The 20,462-nt window shown below is 41.3% G+C and overlaps 1 protein-coding gene across 3 annotated transcripts in view; it reads right to left on the bottom strand.

The window, feature by feature from the left end:
- Positions 1-8,226: 8,226 nt before the first annotated feature.
- gprc5cl2.L (G protein-coupled receptor class C group 5 member C like gene 2 L homeolog) overlaps positions 8,227-20,462 on the bottom strand; it is a 41,572-nt gene continuing 29,336 nt past the window's right edge. For all 3 annotated transcript variants that reach the window (XM_018226405.2, XM_018226404.2, XM_018226403.2), the window contains exons 3-4: positions 17,676-17,740; positions 8,227-8,597 (exon numbers count right to left, since the gene is read on the bottom strand). In XM_018226405.2, the coding sequence (XP_018081894.1) occupies positions 8,529-8,597; positions 17,676-17,740 (134 nt within the window). In that variant the 3' untranslated portion in view covers positions 8,227-8,528. The remainder of the gene's footprint in view (positions 8,598-17,675; positions 17,741-20,462) is intronic.

Genomic DNA, 20,462 nt, shown 5'->3' with positions numbered 1-20,462 from the left:
TCCCTGGATGCTGTGTGTTTGAGCTCTGGGAATACAGCAGTTTATGTGGAAAAAAAACACGTCATAAAAACCAGATTCATGTCACATATTGATATTTCCAAGCGAATTAGGCTACTCATTTAAAGCCCAGGTTGATTTTGAAAGTACAAACTAGCCAAGGTTGGTTTGGGTTATTATTATTTAGCTTGTTTGTATTTTGGAAACCAGCCAAAGTTTTTTTCCTGCCTCTCCCAATGCATGTTGGGTAATGTGGTTTTTGTTTAACAATTCGCCGACTGCCAAGTTCAACGTAAGACTACAATACCCAGAATGCAATGGGAATGACTTGTGTAGAAGTTGGGAGTTATCAGATTTTGGACTCTCTCTGTATCCCAGTCTCCTGTCACTCTTAAAGGGCTTGTTCACCCTTCCAATGAACTTTTAGCGCGATGTAGAGAGGGATTTTCTGAGACAATTTGCAAATGGTTTTCATTTTTTTTATTATTTGTGGTTTTTGAGTTATTTAGCTTTTTATTCAGAGGCTCTCCAGTTTGCAATTTCAGCCATCTGGTTGCTAGGGGGCAAATTATTTTAGCAACCATGCAGTGATTTGAACAAGAAGACTGGAATATGAATAGGAGAGGCTTGAATAGAAAGATGAATAATAAAAAGTAGCAATAACTAGGGATGCACCGAATCCATTATATGGGATTTGGCCAAACTGCCAAATCCTTTGTGAAATACCAAACCGAATCCTAATTTGCATATGCAAATTAAGGGGGAAGGGGAAAACATGTTAACTTCCTTGTTTTGTGACAGTCACGCAATTCCCCTCCCCTCATTTGCAAATGCAAATTAGGATTTGGTTCAGCCAGGCATAAGTATTCGGGCTGAATCCGAATCCTGCTGAAAAAGTAGAATCCCGAACCGAATCCTGGATATAACATTACATTTGTAGCCTTACAGAGCATTTGTTTTTAGATGGGGTCAGTGAACCCCATTTGAAAGCTGGAAAGAGTCAAAAGAAGAAGACAAATTATTAGAAAGTTCTAAAAAAAAATGAATGACAACCAATTGAAAAGTTGCTTAGCATACGTCTGTGGGGACCCTGAGATTTGGGTTAAATTACTCAGGCAGTTCTGCTTTAGTATTGGGACACCTAAGGGTCCTTTAGTTAACTCAGGCAGCTATGTCCCTGGCTGGGTCCACATTAGTTCACGGAGTTTGTCAACTAGGTGGCACTATGTGATAATATAAAGGGGTTTAGCACCATCTGGTCTGGGTCTGTCCTGGGACTTTGCCTCACTGAGAGGTACTACAGGTCCAGGTCTGCCGGTGAAGTTAGTTAAGTGTGAGTTAGTGATAGTGAATACGCTAATAGTGACTCTAGGAGTGAGAGTCAGCACAGGATAAGTAGTGAGCAGATGTGGCTCCAACGATGAGAAATAGTGGGGTTAGGACCCCGTGGTATGTAAACCACTAGAGCAGGGACTGCAGCGGGTGAGTTGAGGACCAGATAAGGTCCCAAGACCCCAGGCTAAATACAGTGGGTGAGGTGAGGACCATATAAGGTGCCGAGATACAAGACCCCAGGCTGAGAAACCCAAGCCTTAGTGTTCATCCGGAGGGATAGTGCCTAGTGAGAGTGGTAACTATCTTCGAAGTCTATTATTGGTGTTACTTTGATATATTGGATATTAGCTCACCTGGAGCACCTTGTACCACCTGGAGGGAAGCTATCCTATTATGTCTATGAACATCTAAGTACTGGTGAACTACTCCATTGCAACAGTTCTCTGTTAATAAACAAGTTTATGTTACTGCAAAGATTATCCTGCTGCATTGATCTACACCAGGTACCGGGAGTTGCAGGGAGTTGCACAGGTACACTGGGGGTCTGGGGCACACTTCAAGCAGTTTAAGCCTGGTCACACACCACCTTAATACACAGCAAAAGTACTCTCAAAGGTGTGCTACACGTCATTCTATAACATACTAAAAGTTAACAGACAGGTGAACGACCCCTTTAAGCATTCTCGCGTTTTCTGGTAACTTTCCTCAATTTCAGACAATTGTGGGGCAAAAATCTGCTGGCCACCAAAATGTCTAGCGGTTGACCTGTTTTATCAATATTTATTGAAATTGTAAATGTATTACCTCCTGGGCCCCCTCTGTAGTTACGTCCCTGGTGATGAGCGAATCTGTCCCATTTTGTGCTGGTTAGGAATAATGTCTGCCTTCTGTTTTGTATTATCATCCTATATAATAAAGTCCAAGTGTCTCTGCGTCCAGTCCCGTCCCTGTGTCCGTGGAAATGCGCTACTGCGCATGTGCCCCACGGACCGATAGGATAACGTCACAATCAGCCATTAGCTCCTCAGCTTCACGCCTCCCAGCAGGACAGCAGTGTTTTAGCAGCCACAGCCTGTGTTCTAAGCCACGTACCTGTGCCAATCGCCGTATAGAAAACGTTAGCATGTCTATTAGTCCTCGGGACAGCGCTGTAACCCGACTCAGACCTCTTGCCCCCGTATAGATCAACGAACAAGTGTGATCATGCGCACTGACACCGGCCACGCTTCCGCAAGGGGGCATCACGCTGGCATGCTGGGAATTGTAGTTTTTATTAGACGCTATACCCTGAGTTTCGTCATCAGTAGGACTAAAACTCCCGGTGTTCCTGGGCCGCTGACATTTCACCGATAACTTGGCAAGCGCCAGTTGTTAGCGGTGTCACTTTCTGAGAATATTTAGGGCGTACTGTTTATACGCGTATGTAGTCATTTGGCTCTGTGTAAATTAGGCGATTTTTTTAAAAATGTGCCACGAGTGCTGAGGATTTATAAAGGGCTGTGAAGGCAACGTCCCTTTGACAAGCATAGTGGGAGGAAAAGTTTGCCTGTTACCTCACTTGCAATTCGAAACTTCGCCCTCAGAAATCTCTGCAACCCAAAAACAACTGCAATTGTTTCAGCTTTATCATTATATTACAATGGATTATAATACAGTGGAAAATACATGGAAACTCTGTACAATCTATCACACCAAGGCTTACACACTCACTCACAATCACTCACACACTCACTCACCAGCAGCAGCACATACACACACTCTCTGTCTCTAACATCACACAAACAGACTTTCCTTCTGCTTTAATGAATTATTCTCTACAACTATTGACTGACAGAGATCTGTCAGGCAGTTTCTGGGTAGAAATATGCTGACTATATAAAAGACTCCTGGCTAATCATATGTTTCTACTACACAACATTAAAGGTGAAAATCGATGGGAATTTTTTTTCCAAAGACTAATTGCTACCAAAGGTGCCCTGAGACACCAACTCAGAGTGACATATGAAATAACCTTCCATAGCTTCCCCCATTTATCCTTCTGCATTCACTGCCTTAGGAGGAAATGTTTTCTAAATTAGGAAAGATGTACGAAAGATTGTAACAAGGGCTATGTAGTTCTAAATCCACTGCCAAAGCACTAACCTTGCTGTCTGTTATAGGGATTTTCAAATGTAAATGTAGGAGCAATAGACAACACATTTAACACATTAAACATGTGTCCGTGGGATTGCGCTACTGCGCATGTGCCCCACGGACCGTCTCTCGCGCATTTACGCTAGCGAAGTAGATAGACGCGCAACTTCGCACCCTTACGCTGTGGCGTGTTTTACCATTGTGGGTGATAGTCTGAAAAACTTAAATACGTTACCATTCGCCGACCAAGAACAATTCTGTTTTTATAAATGTTTGACTACATATGTTCTAGCGCCCGTTAATTTAACGGGCTTAATGTCTAGTTAATAATAAGTAGCAATGCTTAGAAATCCAGATAGTTCCTCACATCTCATATTACAGTTCTGAGCCAATGGGTTTGGCTTACCCCTGCTAATCTTTCATTACCATGATTAGAACAATACAGTTGTGGTTCCCTTTTAATTACATAATACTTGATTAACAGTGGGGTGTACACAGGGCAGTTGTTGTCCCCAAGCAGCACATATTTCAGAGACTTTTTTTTTGGGGGGGGGGGGTTGAGCTGCAGGAATGTATCTTGGTTTAAAAACTATAAATATTTGATGCTTTTGCTATTGAGATAAAGCAGAACATTGCACACACTCCCTACCAGCGAGTTTGTTTGATGATTTTTGTAATTTTGCTTTTCTGTGTTAGGACAGAGACACACGCTCCTATTTCGGGAGATTAGTCACCCAGTGACAAATGGCTTCTTCTTCGGGCGATTAATCTAAATTGCGGGATGGCATTCGGAACACTTCCTTTTCCGAAGTGACCCGGAGTTGCCTCACGAGGAAACTTCAGGCGACTTCGGAAAGCCGAAGCGATCCAAGTGCCACCCCCCCGGCTAAAATCTAAATCGCTGGCGTGATGGCACATGGATCGCTTCCTCGTGAGGCCACGAAGAAGAAGAATCGATTTGACGCTGGGCGACTAATCTCCCGAAATAGCAGCGTGTGTCTCTGCCCTTAGATTACTGTGGATTACTTTAACCTAGGCAATAACAATGTGGTTTAGGGGCCAGGAGGTTTAGGGCCACTTTTTGGCCTAGGGTTGCCTTCATATATTTTTCTTTTTTCTTTCCTATTAATAACATTGTTGTCAGCCTAACCTGTAAAATATCAGCCAGAATTTGGTCACAGCTGATAAACAGCTGCAGTATTTTTTATTTTTTTTGCAAATTCTTATTAACAAAGTTTAAGGTGGCACTAAAATAATTTTGTTGTGGCGCGTATAGCCCCTTGTTAAACTTGGCTTCTGTGAACTGGGCAAGCAGAGAAACTGAAGCTGCTCCATGTTAGCTTCTTGAGAGGTAGATAATTAAGATTACCGGGATGCAAACCTCTCCCTTCACCTGTATTTTGTAAGCAGAAGTCCATTATGGAGGGATATTACATGTGTAGTGGTAATCTAATTATATACCTTCCAAGGACCAAGAACAGAGTACCTTAAATGCCCCTGCTCAAGAATAGTGATGAGTGTCTAACACACAGCACAGAAAGACCACCCTCCCCCCATTAAATGGGTTAATATTGAATTGAACATGCCATGGTTTTTTTTACTCATACTATTAATTATTCTGTTTTCCATGGGTTTTAGAATGGATCAATTTTGTTATGGTCAGAGGTGGTGGGTAGTGCCAAAGTTGGGAGTCATGGTAAATAAAAGGGCATCCAGCTTCTCTAAACTTCAAGCACAGGATACACAGTAGATAACAGATAAGTACTACTATCATTTATATAAACAAGCTGCTTTGTAGCCATGGGGGCAGCCATTCAAGCACAGGATACACAGTAGATAACAGATAAGTACTACTATAGTTTATATAAACAAGCTGCTGTGTAGCCATGGGGGCAGCCATTCAAGCACAGGATACACAGTAGATAACAGATAAGTACTACTATAGTTTATATAAACAAGCTGCTGTGTAGCCATGGGGACAGTCATTCAAGCACAGGATACACAGTAGATAACAGATAAGTACTACTATAGTTTATATAAACAAGCTGCTGTGTAACCATGGGGGCAGTCATTCAAGCACAGGATACGCAGTAGATAACAGATAAGTACTACTATATTTTTTATAAACAAGCTGCTGTGTAGCCATGGGGGCAGCCATTCAAGCACAGGATACACAGTAGATAACAGATAAGTACTACTATAGTTTATATAAACAAGCTGCTGTGTAGCCATGGGGACAGTCATTCAAGCACAGGATACACAGTAGATAACAGATAATTCTATAGACTATAGAGCTTATCTATTATCTGTTGTGTATCCTGTGCCTTTTATCCACACGCAGCAGCAAGATTTGCTTCTCTTTTATCAATAATCATGGAAACATTTGTCATTTATAATGTAGGATATACTTTATTCCAGTCTCACAGAAAGGGATTCCCAACTTGTTGACATGGTGTTAAAACATATTTATCACCAAATTAGGCGATGCGTTATAAAAAAAGATATATATAAATACATGAAAAAATCATTATAACATCAGAAAATATTTACAGTACATTTAAGTTATTAAAATCTCTAATTTAGTTACACTGTTATCAACAAGCCATAAAAACGGTGATTAGAAAAGTTTCCAGAACTTCCATATACAAAGTGGCAGAGCTACAGTACTTGGCACTATAAGCAGAAGCTCACCTTAAATTGAATAAACAGCAGTAAATAAGGCGTATCTGTCTTTACATTTTTAGCTGAATTGGACCACACAGATGTATATTTCCCAGAATTTGAAAACTAAAACTATTGACATTTTGTGGGTTATTTACTAAACTCCAAATTTGTCTCATTATTTTATTAAAAAAAACCATGATCAAACTCCTATGCCCGATTTGACCTTATTTATTAATAAAAAAAACTCGGATGAATAGAATCGGGAAATAACTCAATAAAAGCATGCGAAAACCTAAATCGTCTGATTTTTTCTGACTTTTTTCCCGAATCACTCGGATTTTCGAGCTAAACCCCGGATAACTTCAAATTGAGATGGGTGCCTCTCCCATTGACTTATGCAGCACCTTGACGGGTCTGAGATGGTGGATTTTCGGATTCAAGCTTTTTGCAGCATCGGAATATAATAAATCTTGAAAAATTTGAGTTTTTGCCCCAAAAAGCTCGTCCAGATACATTTGAGAATAAGTAAATAACCCCCTTTAAGTCATGGCCCCAATGTGCCCTGACATTGCCCAGTAATGGCCAAGTGAACCCCCTTTAAGTCATGGCCCCAATGTGCCCTGACATTGCCCAATATTGGCCAAGTGCTCCAATCTACTAAAAGCTGCACTGTAACTTTGGGGTGAATAAATCAAGGCTCTACCTTCATAATACAGAAAACTCTGAGCAGTGAAGGAGTTCAAAAAAAGCAACATTGTGACCGAGTTTAACCCATCCCCAGAATCAATGTTTCAGGGACCTGCCTGGTAACCCCGAACAGCTTGACACCCCAATATGCTCCTTCCTGATTGCCTTTTTTTTTTGCCTCTTTACAGGTTTAGGAGAAAGGTAGAAAAGGCAAGGAGAGGGGTGCGACCTCTGGACATGAAAACATCAATTTTAGCATTTGCAAGGTCCCTCCTGTAGCATCTAAGCTGCTGGACATTAGGTGGCACTCAAATTCTGTAACTGTCATGCTAAATTAGTAACACTTGATAGGGCATGTAGATTCTGTTTCCTTTTTATATATGCCACGTTGTATGTTTACATGTGGCACAGCAAAATCAAAAGTATCCAGCATTTACCGGAACGGTAATAACAAAAAATGAAAGTGTTTTAAAGTAATGAAAATATCATGTAGTGTTGCCCTGCACTGGTAAAACTGATGTGTTTGCTTCAGAAACACTACTATATAGTGAATAAAGTACCCCCTCTTGTAAAATATAAGGATATTATAAGTTACCAAGGAGTTTCATGACCATATAAAAACACGAGGCCTAAGGCCGAGTGTTTTTATACAGGTCATGGAACTCCGAGGTAACTTCTAATATCCTCATATTTTGCAACTGGGGGTACTTTATTTATTATAATACACAAGTTTCAGTGAGTCATGTGACAGAAATGACATCAGAACTCACAGTTTATAACTGATGACATCAGAACTCACTGTTTATAAGGATATAATTTACAGGATATTCATGGCATTTGTGTATTATAGTTCATATAAACAAGCTGCTGTGTAGCAATGGTGGAAATTGAAAAAAATCTATATGGCACAGGCTAAATAGTGGATAACAGATAACACCATTATGTTCTACAAAGCTTATCTGCTGTGTAACCTGAGCCTTTTCTCCTTTGAATAACTGCCCTCATTGCTACACAGCAGCTTATTTATATAAACAATAGTAGTGTTTCTGAAGTTTAACCAATGCAGGGCAACGCTGCATTATATTTTTATTACTTTAAAACACTTTTATTTTTTTATGTTACCGTATAACGGGTTAACGCCTGACCATTCGCTCTACTGAGGTCGGAAAACGTAATAACCAAATAGCAGCCCCTCACTAGTACAGATATCGCTAACTGACAGCTGCCAGACAGATATAGCCAGATGGGAAAGGAAACAGACATCATGAAAATACATGTGTGAATAATACAGAATGATGTTTTCCATAGAAACCCCTTGTACTGTAGCTGCAGTTCCCGAAGCAGTGACCATGACTAAGTCAGTGTTTGTTACACCGAGCGCACTAAGCAAAGGTTTGTTCTCTTGAATTGTTAACAGGTTACTTAATGAAGGCTCAAGGGGAGTCGCTGGCAACTTGTGAAAATAGTAAATCAGACTAAGTGATTAAATTGTAATGTCTAATCAAATATTTATAGCTCTGGAAAGCAGAACTGATAAAGGAATTTGAGCAAAACATGGCATCGGGTGTATAAAATTCATTTGTTTTTTCCCCCTCAGGCTTTCACTCAGCTCCTTAACTCAGGTCTTTTTTTTTTTTTTACTGAAGTCTCTACAATTGAACTCTGGAGGCTTAAAGCTCCTCAGTATTTGTCACTGTTGATGTATCCGAATCCTACAGTCGGTATCTCCAGGGCTCCATGGAAATGCGCGGCAGAGGTACGTGGTTGACTGTCTCCACTTGCTACATAGGAAGAAGAAAAAAAAATCTTTTATTGTGTGAATATAGAACTCGGCATATGTACTTTGTTGATGACATATGATTTGGGTTCTTATTAGGTTCGGGGAAACTTATGAAAATACAAAAGCTGTGATATTTACAGAGCAAATAAGGAAAAGAGGAAAATATAAAAACAGTCTGTCATGTACACTGTAGGTGATTCAGTTGCTTCTGATGAGTAGCAGTAATTAAAAAACTTTGAGCAATATAGTCGTGGGGGGAGAGGTTTATATCCCCTTTAATGAAGAAAAGCACCACTTGTGTGGGGGCTCCCGACGGGTCCTCCCGATCGATATCAGGCCAAAAATCGGCCAGCTATCGATCGGGCAAGGACCGCATCTGCTAGTCGATGCAGTCCTGCGACCCGTCGGAGCCCATTCGTAGTATCGTAATCTGATCATTTGGCCCCAGGGCCTAACGTTCGGACTCATCCGATATCGCCCAGCCGTTAGTGGGCATATCGGGTTAAGATCCGATTGTTTGTCGACCTTGCCAAACGAGCGGATCTTATAGTATATGGCCACCTTTAGTCTGCCAAATAAATTAGTGTCATATGCCATTAAAAGCCCTGAACATTGGCTTTCTTTAACTTAGTACAGGTATGGGATCAGTTATCCGTAAAGGCTATCTTTCATAGACTCCATTTCATCCAAATAATCCATATTTTTATAAATAATTTCCATTTTCTAATAATAATTTTGTAATAATAAAACAGTACATTATTGGAGGCCAATCCAGCCTATTGTTTTTTTTTTTACTGTTTACGTGATTTTCTAGTAGACTTAGGGGCCGATTCACCAAGGGTCGAATTAAAATCCTTTGACTTCGAATATCAAAGTCCAAGGATTTAGCGCAGATAGTACGTTCGATTCGAAGGATTTTAATCCAACGATCAAAGGAATATCCTTCGATCAAAAAACTTAGGAAAGCCTATGGGGACCTTCCCCATAGGCTAACATTGAGTTCGGTAGCTTTTAGATGGCGAACTAGGGGGTCGAAGTTTTTTTAAAGAGACAGTACTTCGATTATCGAATGGTCGAATAGTCGAATGATTTTTAGTTCGAATCCTTCGATTCGAAGTCGTAGTCGAAGGTCGAAGTAGCCCATTCGATGGTCGAAATAGCCCACAAAACACTTCGAAATTCGAAGTTTTTTTACTTCGAATCCTTCACTCGAAGTTAGTGAATCGGCCCCTTAGAGTATGAAGATCCAAATTATGGAAAATACATTATATTGTGCATGGGATCTAGAATGCTCGGGACCTGGGCTTTACCGGATAACGGATTTCTCCATAATTTGGAGCACCACACTTTAAGCAAACCCAATTGGATTGTTTTGCCTCCAACAAGGATTAAGGAAAATTTTGATAGGGTGCCTTTGAAGGCACCCAAACATCGGCCATTGTTAGTGGTGAATCGTCAGATACAGGTAGAATTCTATTGTTTCTATCTGTATATCTGCCAATTCAGCTCTACACGTGTATATTGAAAGATCCAAGAAAGATCTTAATGGCCACCTTTAATTGTATCTTAGTTGGGATCAATTACAAGGTATTGTTTTATTATTGCAGAGAAAAAGGAAATCCTTTTTAAAAATTTTAATTATTTGATTAAAACGGAGTCTATGGAAGATGACCAATCCCATACCTATATAAGTTGACTAAAGGAGCAAGATCCCATCTAAATACTGGTGGGCCATACATAGAAACATCTTTTTTAGGCACTTTTTAAAAAGTTTGTTCTGAGGCAATGAGTTGGGGAAATTCAATACAGGTATGGGACCTGTTATCCAGAATGCTCGGGGCCTGGGGTTTTACGGATTACATATTTTCCGTAATTTGGATCTTCACACCTTAAATCTACTAGAAAATCATGTAAACATTAAATAAACCCAATAGGCTGGTTTTGCTTTCAATAAGGATTAATAATATCTTAGTTGGGATCAAGTACAAGCTACTGTTTTATTTTTTTTTTAAAGATAAAACTTTTATTGTTTTTCACAACATAAAACAAACATAAACAGAACATGCCATATCAATGCAGTGGTATTTAGATATAATTTCCATGACAGATATTCAAGTATTTAACATAGTATTGATGTTATATTTCAGTACTTTGGCTGAATACTTTAATGTCTCTAAATCAGAAGCATATACTCAACGAGCCACTCACAATTAGGGTTAAATTGTTATTGAAATCGGTTTTCTTGAGTACGTATGTTATATTTCCCACCAACTGTAAGTTATGTAAGAGAACCACAACCTCCCAGCCCCGCCTCCCACCACGGACTCCATATTTTATCAAACTTCTTTTGTGAGCCTCTAGCTAGCAAGGTAAGCTTAATGAGTGGCAGATTTTGATTTATCAGTGTGATCCAGGTTTGCACTGTAGGGGGTTTAGGGCCCATCCACGTCGTTGAAATTATTTTCCTGGCATAATATAAAAGGGTTCTATATCTAGTTCTGGCATGAGTGGTAGGTATGATGTCATCTATAATTCCCAATACACACACCTGTGGTGTAAGTATCCTTGGGAAATCGAGTTTGTCATCTAGGAGTTTGAGAACCTCAGACCAGAATTCTGCCACTGGGGGACAGCTCCAGGCCATATGTAGGAAGTCTGCACCCTCTGTCTCGCATCTATGACATTTTGCCTCCGGATTACGCCCCATGGATCTGAGTCGTGTGGGGGTGAGGTAGACCTGGTGTAACCATTTAAATTGAATTAACCTGTCTCGTACAGAGTATAAGTAATAGTAGCTTTTGTCTGTTGCCTCATCCCAATCCTCCTCAGTGATGTTCGGGATGCAAGCTTGCCATTTACAGTATGCTTTTTTGAAAGGTGAGGGGATTGTTTGTATCAGGGTTTTATACAATGTGGACGTTGGTTTAGTTAGTGTTGTAGACCATAGTAGTGTTTCAAATTGGGATTGGGAAATTTGTATATCAAGACTACCAAATTGTGCCTGGAATACATGCCTAAGTTGGAAATACCGAAACTGAGATAAATTGGGTTCAGCTAGTTTCTCTTTGAAAAATTCATATGATCCAAATGTAGTTCCATCTAGTACATCTTGCAATCGTCTAATTCTTTTTTGAGGCCAGTATAGAAAATCAGGGAACTTCTGGAAGTGGGTAAGGCGGGAATTCGCCCATAGGGGCGTGTTTGGGGTTAGAACGGGAGAGTGTTGGGGATAAAGCTTGAGTGCCAGATTCCAAGCCTTTCTTGGAGTAGCCATAACCGCTGGTAGGTTCTCATAATCTGCTGGTGCTCTATACGGAAGATGCCTGAGGCCTTCTAGTGATCCCACAGCCAGCGCTTGGAGATTCGTGTTTGGGTTGTACGGGTCTGGGTCAAACCACCATTGAACATAGTGAAGTTGACTGGCTAGGTAATAGAGGTACAGATCCGGTAGTCCCAAACCCCCTTCTTTAGTGGCGGGGACTAGTTTACGCCAGGCCAGCCTGGGTGTCTTCCCCCCCCATATGAAGTGCGTCAGGACTTGATTGACAGTTTTAAAGAAACTTTTGGGGATATGAATGGGTGAATTATGAAATATGTACAGAAATCGAGGGAGATATACCATTTTGAATATGTTTATTCTCCCCCAAAGAGTTAATGGGAGTTTGGACCATACTGGAAGTGTAGTATTGAGGGCTGAGAGCACCGGATCAAGGTTATGTGATATAAAGGTATGTAGGTTAGGGTGGATGTTAATCCCTAGGTACTTAAAGCTTTCAACCGACACTAGGGGGATGTTCTGTGGTAGCTCAGGAAGGGGTGTAGAGTCTATTCGCAATAGCGCAGATTTATCCCAATTAATTTGGAGTCCGGAAAGTTTTCCAAAGTGTGTTATAATTGTGGCTAATGTGTCAAGTGACGGGCCCGCATCCGCTAAGTATACTAACAGGTCATCTGCATATAAAGAGATTCTCTCCTCTACTGGTCCCAGGCGCCAACCCTCAAGTGAGGGAGTGTGTCGTATCATGATTGCAAGGGGCTCAATGGCTAATGCGAACAGCAGAGGTGAGAGGGGGCATCCCTGCCTCGTGCCCCTTGCCAATAGGAAGGGTTTAGATATGGTGCCATTTGCTTTGACTCGTGCTGTGGGGGCCGAGTATAGCATTTGAATCCAGTGTATAAAATTGGGTCCAAAGCCAAATTTAGAGAGTACCGCCCATAGATACTTCCACTCCACAGAGTCAAAGGCTTTGGCTGAATCGAGTGATAGCACTACCCTGGCGCCTGCATTGTCATGTAACTGCTGCAGATTGAAAAATAGTCTCCTTAGGTTAATATTCGTGGTCTTGCCAGCCATAAAACCAGTTTGGTCTGGGTGGATCAGGTCAGGCATGACCTGAGCCAACCTGTTAGCTAGAATCTTGGCCAATATTTTGGCATCAGTGTTGAGCAAAGATATTGGCCTGTAGGAGCTACAAGCTTGTGGGTTTTTGTGAGGTTTTAATATTAGGACAATAATGGCTTCTAGAAACGAGGGTGGTAATGTAAGATGTTGAGTAGCCATTGAGAGGGTATATAGCAAGTGAGGTGCTAGGTGCTCAGATAAATTCTTATAGAGATCTGCTGGTATCCCATCAGGGCCGGGGGTTTTACCAGGAGCCAGGGCATTGATGGCCTGTTCCAGTTCTTGATTAGTAATAGGGGAATCTAGTATGTCTTTCTGGCCTGTTGTCAGTATGGGGGTATTGACTCGACTGAGGTGGTGCTGGAGCTCTATTTCAGTGTAGTCGTGTTGGGAGGCGTACAGCGTTTTGAAGTATTCTGCAAAGGTGTCTGCAATATCTTGTGGCGTAGATTGTAGTGTACCATCTGCAGCTGCTACAGAAGCTATTGCAGTTACAGGGGCTTGTATTTTTGCCAAGTAAGCAAGAGTCCTACTACTTCTGTCCCCAGTTTCAAAAGTCCGCTGATAAGAATACAACTGTGCTTTACGGGTAAGCAGGGTCTGTTCTCTAGCTAGAGAGTGGTGGGAGTCTACTAGTTTGCCGTATCTTAGTGGGGAGGGGTCGGCTGTGTAGGCTGATTCAGCTTCCTCTAAATCTTTCTCAGCCTCCTCCACTTGTGCCTTGGCTTCCGCCCTGGCTTTGTGGACCGCCCTAGCGAGTTGTCCTCTCATATAAGCTTTTGAAGCATCCCAAAGGATAGGTGGCGCAGCCGATCCCGCATTCATTTCCCAATACTCCGTAACTGCTGTGGTTGCACTCTCCATTACAGTGTTGTTTTTAAGCCAAATTGGGCTAAATCTCCACATATTGGATTTTGGGGAGGTCACCATGGTTAAAGTAAGTGATAGTGGTGAATGGTCTGAAAGAATGCGGGGGAGATAATGTACATTACCTACTCTAGGAAGGAGGTCAGGCGTTGCCAACACTAGGTCTATTCTTGTAAAGGATTGATGTGTGGTAGAATGGCAGGAGAAGGCTTTTTGTCTAGGGTTTCTCCATCTCCAGACATCAGTAAGACCCAAGGTGTTAGCCCATGTCAGTAGTTTGTTCCCAGTGGGATAAGGAGGGTTTAGTTTGTCCATCTGCGGATCCATTAGGGCATTAAAATCACCCATAAAACAAGTAGGAGCGGTGGGAAGATCCGCTAATTTCTTGTCAATAATGTTAAGTACATTCATATTAAATGGGGGTGGAATATATAGATTGACTATAATTAGAGGAGAGTTGGCAATTGTACAATGGAGAATAATAAATCTACCATAGAAGTCAGTCTTGAGTGTTAACAGATTGAATTGCACTGACCTCCTTACCAGAATAGACACTCCCCTAGCGTATGTAGAGTAAGTGGAGTGGTAGGCATATCCCACCCAGTGCCTTTTCAAGGCTAGTACCTTTTGTCCGGTCAAGTGGGTTTCTTGTAGTAACAGCAGGGATGGAGGGTGTCTCTTCAGGTAATTAAACATCTGTGCTCTCTTAAATTTATCGTTTAGTCCCCGAATATTCCAGGAAATTAATGTTATGTCAGCCATGAGTTAGTATACAGTAGGGGATAGTACCGGAGGATTTGAGTTTGTAGTATAGAAGAGACACATGACTAAATGTGGCTACTATTGAGTTGGAGCAGCCGTGCATACAGGCAGTATCAACTAATATTGCACTAACAAATGGCATGTTAACATAGACATACAAAAAACACAACATTATCCCCAACCCCACCCTACCCGCCCTCCCAACTTGAGCAGGTCTTATACCCAGTAACATAGTCTGCAAAAGCAGGTTAAATTGGGGGAACATGCAACCAAATCGTTATGTACGTGTGCATCATACCAACCATTACAGTGTGATTTGTGTTACCTGAATTTTAAGCAACTCTAAACTTAATTAGTCTCAGATTGATGGAGGACGATTCCTTCAATACCCATAAATGGGCTCCTCGTCAAGCTGCAGGGGCTCACAAGCAAGAATTCAGTCCCTCTGTTTCAGAGTCTATGGTGACCGCCATAGGTTACTCGCTGAGAACTAGGGGATCGTCTTCATCTCTGCAGCGAAGTCGTATCCTACTTGACGGTGGGTGCTTTCCTCAATGTGTAGCAGTGGGTTTCTGAACAGGTTAACAGCGCCCGTTGTAGGTTGTATACTGAGCTTTGGGGAATCGTCCTCATCTCTGCAGCAATGTTGTCTTCTATTGGGGACTATTCGGAGGGGTTCTCCTGTCTCTCGGTGGGGAGTGTCGTATCCCTTTACGTGTCAGCCAGTCCTCAGCTTCCGCTGGTGTATTGAGGAATAGTATCCGGTCTCCATCCTGGATTCGTAGTTTAGCTGGGTAGAGCATGCTGTATGGAATTTTGGCATCCCTCAGACGCCTCTTTACTGCTGTAAAGGTGGCTCTCTGCTTTTGGATTGTAGGTGAAAATTCGGGTAGAGGGACACTGTTGCTCCATTGTAGAGTATGGGCCCTTTTACTCTGGCCGCTTTCAGTGCAGCATCTCTGTCTTTATAATGTAGTAATTTTAGAAGAAACGGCCGTGGCGGGGCCCCTGGTGGGAGGGCTCTGGTAGGGATCCGATGCGCTCTCTCTACTGCAAAGAGTGGAGTAAAGGTATCTGTACCCAGAGTGTCCTTTAGCCATTTCTCAATGAAAGCTTCTGGATGTTGCCCTTCTACCCGTTCTGGAAGGCCAATAATACGGACATTATTTCTGCGTAGTCTGTTTTCAAGGTCATCAGTCTTGTCTAGCGCTTGCTTAAGCTGAGTTTTAATATCCCGGATATCTTGTTGCATAGGTGGGATTAAGTCCTCCACATCAGATACTCTAGTCTCCACCGCTGTTGTGCGTTCACGAATATTTTGTAAGTCGTGACGCAGCAGAGATAAGTCAACTTTAATTGCCTCCAGTTGCGCTGTCGTGGTGGTACGGCTTTCCATTATTGCCCCCAGAAGCTCACTCATGGTTGGCTCAGGGGCCTCCCTAGTCACCTGTGAGGGAGGAGGGGATGGTGGCGGAGAGGGATTCAATTCTTCCTCTGGAAGAGGTGGCTGAGGTTGAGAATGAGCAAATCGCTCTAGTCGTGCTGCTGCCTCTGTCTTGGTTTTTTGGGAGTGTTTCCCCATATTGAGTTCTGAGTAATATTGATGTTGAAGTATTCTGTTCGTTGCTATTCGCAGTATCAGAGGATGGATAGGCAACAATGTGCTGGTTAAAGTATTGGTTGGTACACACAAACTTCTAGTGCATAAATCACATGTGTTTTATTTATGCACCTTATTATATATTCAGGCGTTTAACATAAAGTCCAAGCTGTGGCAGGGCCTACTTCTAGCTGTAGTTGGAGTTGTTGTACTTTATACTACTTTAACTTTAGTTCCTGGTATGCCCTTTCAGCAGTCTGCTGAGTATGTCTCAACTCAGTAAGCTGTATTGTCCCTCCCTGTTCACAAGCCAGAGGATTGCTACAAGTGAAGGGCAGAAATCAGGTGCAGGGAGTGTTTGTGTGATGCACTCAACACCAGTGGACAATCCCCAGAAGTGTGTCCAGCCTGGGTGCTGCCATGTAGTAAAACTCCAGTTCTACCTCTCCCCCTGGCACTTTAAGCAGTAGTGCTGCTGATATGGGGGAGGTGTAAATAGCCTGTCGATAGAACAGCAGCTCACAGCACTGTGCTGCCCCAAACACATGTAGTGGAATGGCAGGCAAGTAGTGACGCTCCCGGGGACCCACACACACTCACCCCAGGTGTCAGCACGCAGGGGCAGGATCCGGGATGCTCCACAAGGACTCCAGCGGGGTCCGGCTCCCCTGCGCCCACGGATGGGCCTTGACCAGGCACTAGAGGTCGGGGCCTCCGTCAACTTAGTAGGCCGCAAGCACGTCTCACCCGTGGAGGCAGTTAGAGACGCAGCTCGAGCGGTGCCGGCCAGCGACAGGGTCCAGAGGTAAGTCTCCCCTGTTTAGGGGTGCCGTCCTTGATATAACGGGGTGGTATTCCCTGTTTTAGGATTTGGCCCCGGGAGCGCCACAAAATCGCGCCAGTACAGCTGCGTGGTTGGCCACGCCCCCCTAGCTACTGTTTTATTAATGCAGAGAAAAAAGAAATCATTTTTAGAAATTTTTAATTTTTGAATTAATATGGAGTCTTTGGGGTAAATTTATCAAAGAGTGAAGTTCCGCCACTAGAGTGAATTTCCGCAGCTCTTAATTCATTTCTATGGGATTTTGAAAGGCGTATTTATCAATGGGTGAAAGTGAAAGTTCCCCCTTTGATAAATACGCCTATAAAAATCCCATACAAATGAATGGAGAGTGGCGGAATTTCACTCTAGTGGCAGAACTTCACTATTAACTTCACTCTTTGATAAATATACCCCTATGGGAGATGGCCTTTCTGTATTTTGGAACTTTCTGGATAACGGGTTTCCAGATAACAGATCCCATGCCTGTATTGGATTGTGTGTGTGCTACATGAACTGATGCTGCCTTCAGATTATTGAAAAGAGACAATGTTTTTTAATGGATTTAACTGGCGTTTAATAGTATCACAGGGTAACAGAAAATGTTCCATCCAAGACACAAGCTTACCGATGGGTATAATGGCAGCGTAGGATAGAGTCCACAATAGTTACTGTATGGAGAAACTAGTTTGTCTGAAAAGAAACAAAATAAGAACTTTTAGTGAAATTCCACAGTAATTTGTTCTTTTCTGCTTTGAAAATGTTATTGCTAGGTGAAAGAGTAATTGGTAACATCCATCAATACAGTTTGTCCCAATTTGGCAGAGGGAAATGTCACAGTTTGTTCTCTTTGCTTGTTTAGTGTTTTTTAGGGCATATTTATCAAAGGGCGACGTCTCACTTTTCCCATTTCAATATGCCCCTAAAACGTCTCATACAAGTATTTTGGTTGTAGTGAGGCACACAGTAGTTCATTCACTGACATCAGATACAAATATTCTTAAAGGGGTTGTTCACCTTTGAATTAACTTTTGGGGGCAGATTTATCAAGGGTCGAATGGAAAATTCTAAATAAAAAAATTCCGAGCTATTTTTGTGAATAGGGAATAGTCTAAATTAGATTCGAATTTGAAGAAAATTTGAATATCGAAATTTATCATGTACTGTCTCTTTTAAAAATTCGACTTCGACCATTCACCATCTAAAACCTGCCGAATTGCTGTTTTAGCCTATGGGGAATTTGAAGTCAATTGGTGGACCTTGAAAAATCAAAGTTTTTTTTTTAAATACTTTGAATCTAATTCGATCTTACTCCGATTCAAATACGGCCTATTCACCCGCAAAGAAAAAACTTCGATTTTTTTTTTTAATAAATTTCGGTTGGTATTTTTTTATTGGAATTTCGAAGTTATGGGAGTTCAAATAAACTTCCATTACTTCGAAATTCAACCCTCGATAAACCTGCCCCTTAGTGTGATGTAGAAAGTGATACTCTGAGACAATTTACAATTGGTTTTCACTTTTCATTATTTGTGGTTTTTGAGTTATTTAGCTTTTTATTCAGCAGCTCTCCAGTTTGCAATTTCAGCAATATTGTTGCTAGAAGTCCAAATTACCCTAGCAACCATGCATTGACTGAACTAAGAGACTGGAATATGAATAGGAGAGGCCTGAATAGAAAGATAAGTAATGAAAAGTAGTAATAACAATAAGGGGCAGATTTAAGAAGGGTCGAATATCGAGGGTTAATTAACCCTCGATATTCGACCAGGAACTAAAATCGTTCGATTTCTAATATCGAAGTCGAACGATTTAGCGCAAATCCTGCGATCGAACGATCGAAGGATTATTCGTTCGATCGAACGATTAAATCCTTCGAATCGAACGATTCGAAGGATTTTAATACAACGATCGAAGGAATATCCTTCGATCAAAAAATCACAGGCAAGCCTATGGGGACCTTCCCCATAGGCTAACATTGACTTCGGTAGCTTTTAGCTGCCGAAGTAGGGGGTCGAAGTTTTTCTTAAAGAGACAGTACTTCAACTATCGAATGGTCGAATAGTCGAACGATTTTTAGTTCGAATCGTTCGATTCGAAGTCGAAGTAGTAGTCGAAGGTCGAAGTAGCCCAAAAAACACTTCGAAATTCGAAGTTTTTTTAATTCGAATCCTTCACTCGAGCTTTGTAAATCTGCCCCTAGCTTTACAGAGCATTTGTTTTTAGTAGGGGGTCAGTGACTCCCATTTGAAAGCTGGAAAGAGTCAAAAGCAGAAGGCAAATAATTAAAAAAACTGTAAAAAATAAAAAATAATGAAAACCAATTGAGTTGTTGCTTACAATGGGCCATTCTATAACATACTGAAAGTTAATGAAAATTATACCACCAAAATAAATACTTAAACGACAGATAGTTTACATCATATTAAGTGGCATATTAAAGAATCTTACCAAACTTGTATATATACTTAAGTAAATATCTCTTGTCTTGAACCACCATTTGTGATGGTCTGTGTGCTGCCTCAGAGATCACCTGACCAGAAATACTGCAGCTCTAACTGTAACAGGAAGAAGTGTGGAAGCAAAAGACAGAACTCTGTCTGTTAATTGGCTCATGTGACCTAACATGTTTGGTTTGTTTGTGTGCACCGTGAATCGTACGATCCCAGGGGGCAGCCCTTATTTTTTAAAATGGCAATTTTCTATTAATGATTACCCAATGGCACACACACTACTAGAAAAGTATATTATTATGAAAATGGTTTATTTACATGAAGCAGGGTTTTGCAAATGAGCTGTTTTATGCAATATCTTTTTATAGAGACCTACATTGTTTGGGGGTATAGTTTTCCTTTAACCACCCTTTTATCTGATTTGTGTATCTTGTATTGTATCTGAAATTAAAGCCTTATGTTTCACTTTATGATCTCTCAAAGAACTGACCACTTCAACCTATGCTGGCAGACAAGCACTCAGTTTGACTGTAGCCTCTTGCTGATAAACACATTACACAATAATATATTCAGAAATGAAGGTTTTGATGCTTGAATAACTCACAGCTTGCACATAATGAGAACATTTTACTTCCTTATCAGTGCACTACTGTTGTTATTTATGTAGAATGTTATTTGGAACAAAAGAATAGCAGCTTCTTTTTCTGCCTCTATGGCTTACTGTGTGTACATAACATAAATATACATATTTTTTATTGGAAAAAATTGTAGCAAAATAAGAACAGTTACAGCTTGCACATCACCCACGGTATTATGGGTCATTTATATCATTCATATCAATTATATTATTTTGGATATGAATCTCTAATGCACACCCAGCAACTGTTACTGATGTACCGGTTGGCCAACACCCAAGGAAAAGGTCCATTAGGACATGGCCACTTCTCATATGTAACATTAAC

Source organism: Xenopus laevis, chromosome 7L (assembly GCF_017654675.1).
Source record: "Xenopus laevis strain J_2021 chromosome 7L, Xenopus_laevis_v10.1, whole genome shotgun sequence".
NCBI lineage: Eukaryota > Metazoa > Chordata > Amphibia > Anura > Pipidae > Xenopus > Xenopus laevis.
The sequence above is the reverse complement of the archived record's forward strand: the minus strand, read 5'-3'. Positions and strand labels throughout refer to the sequence as shown.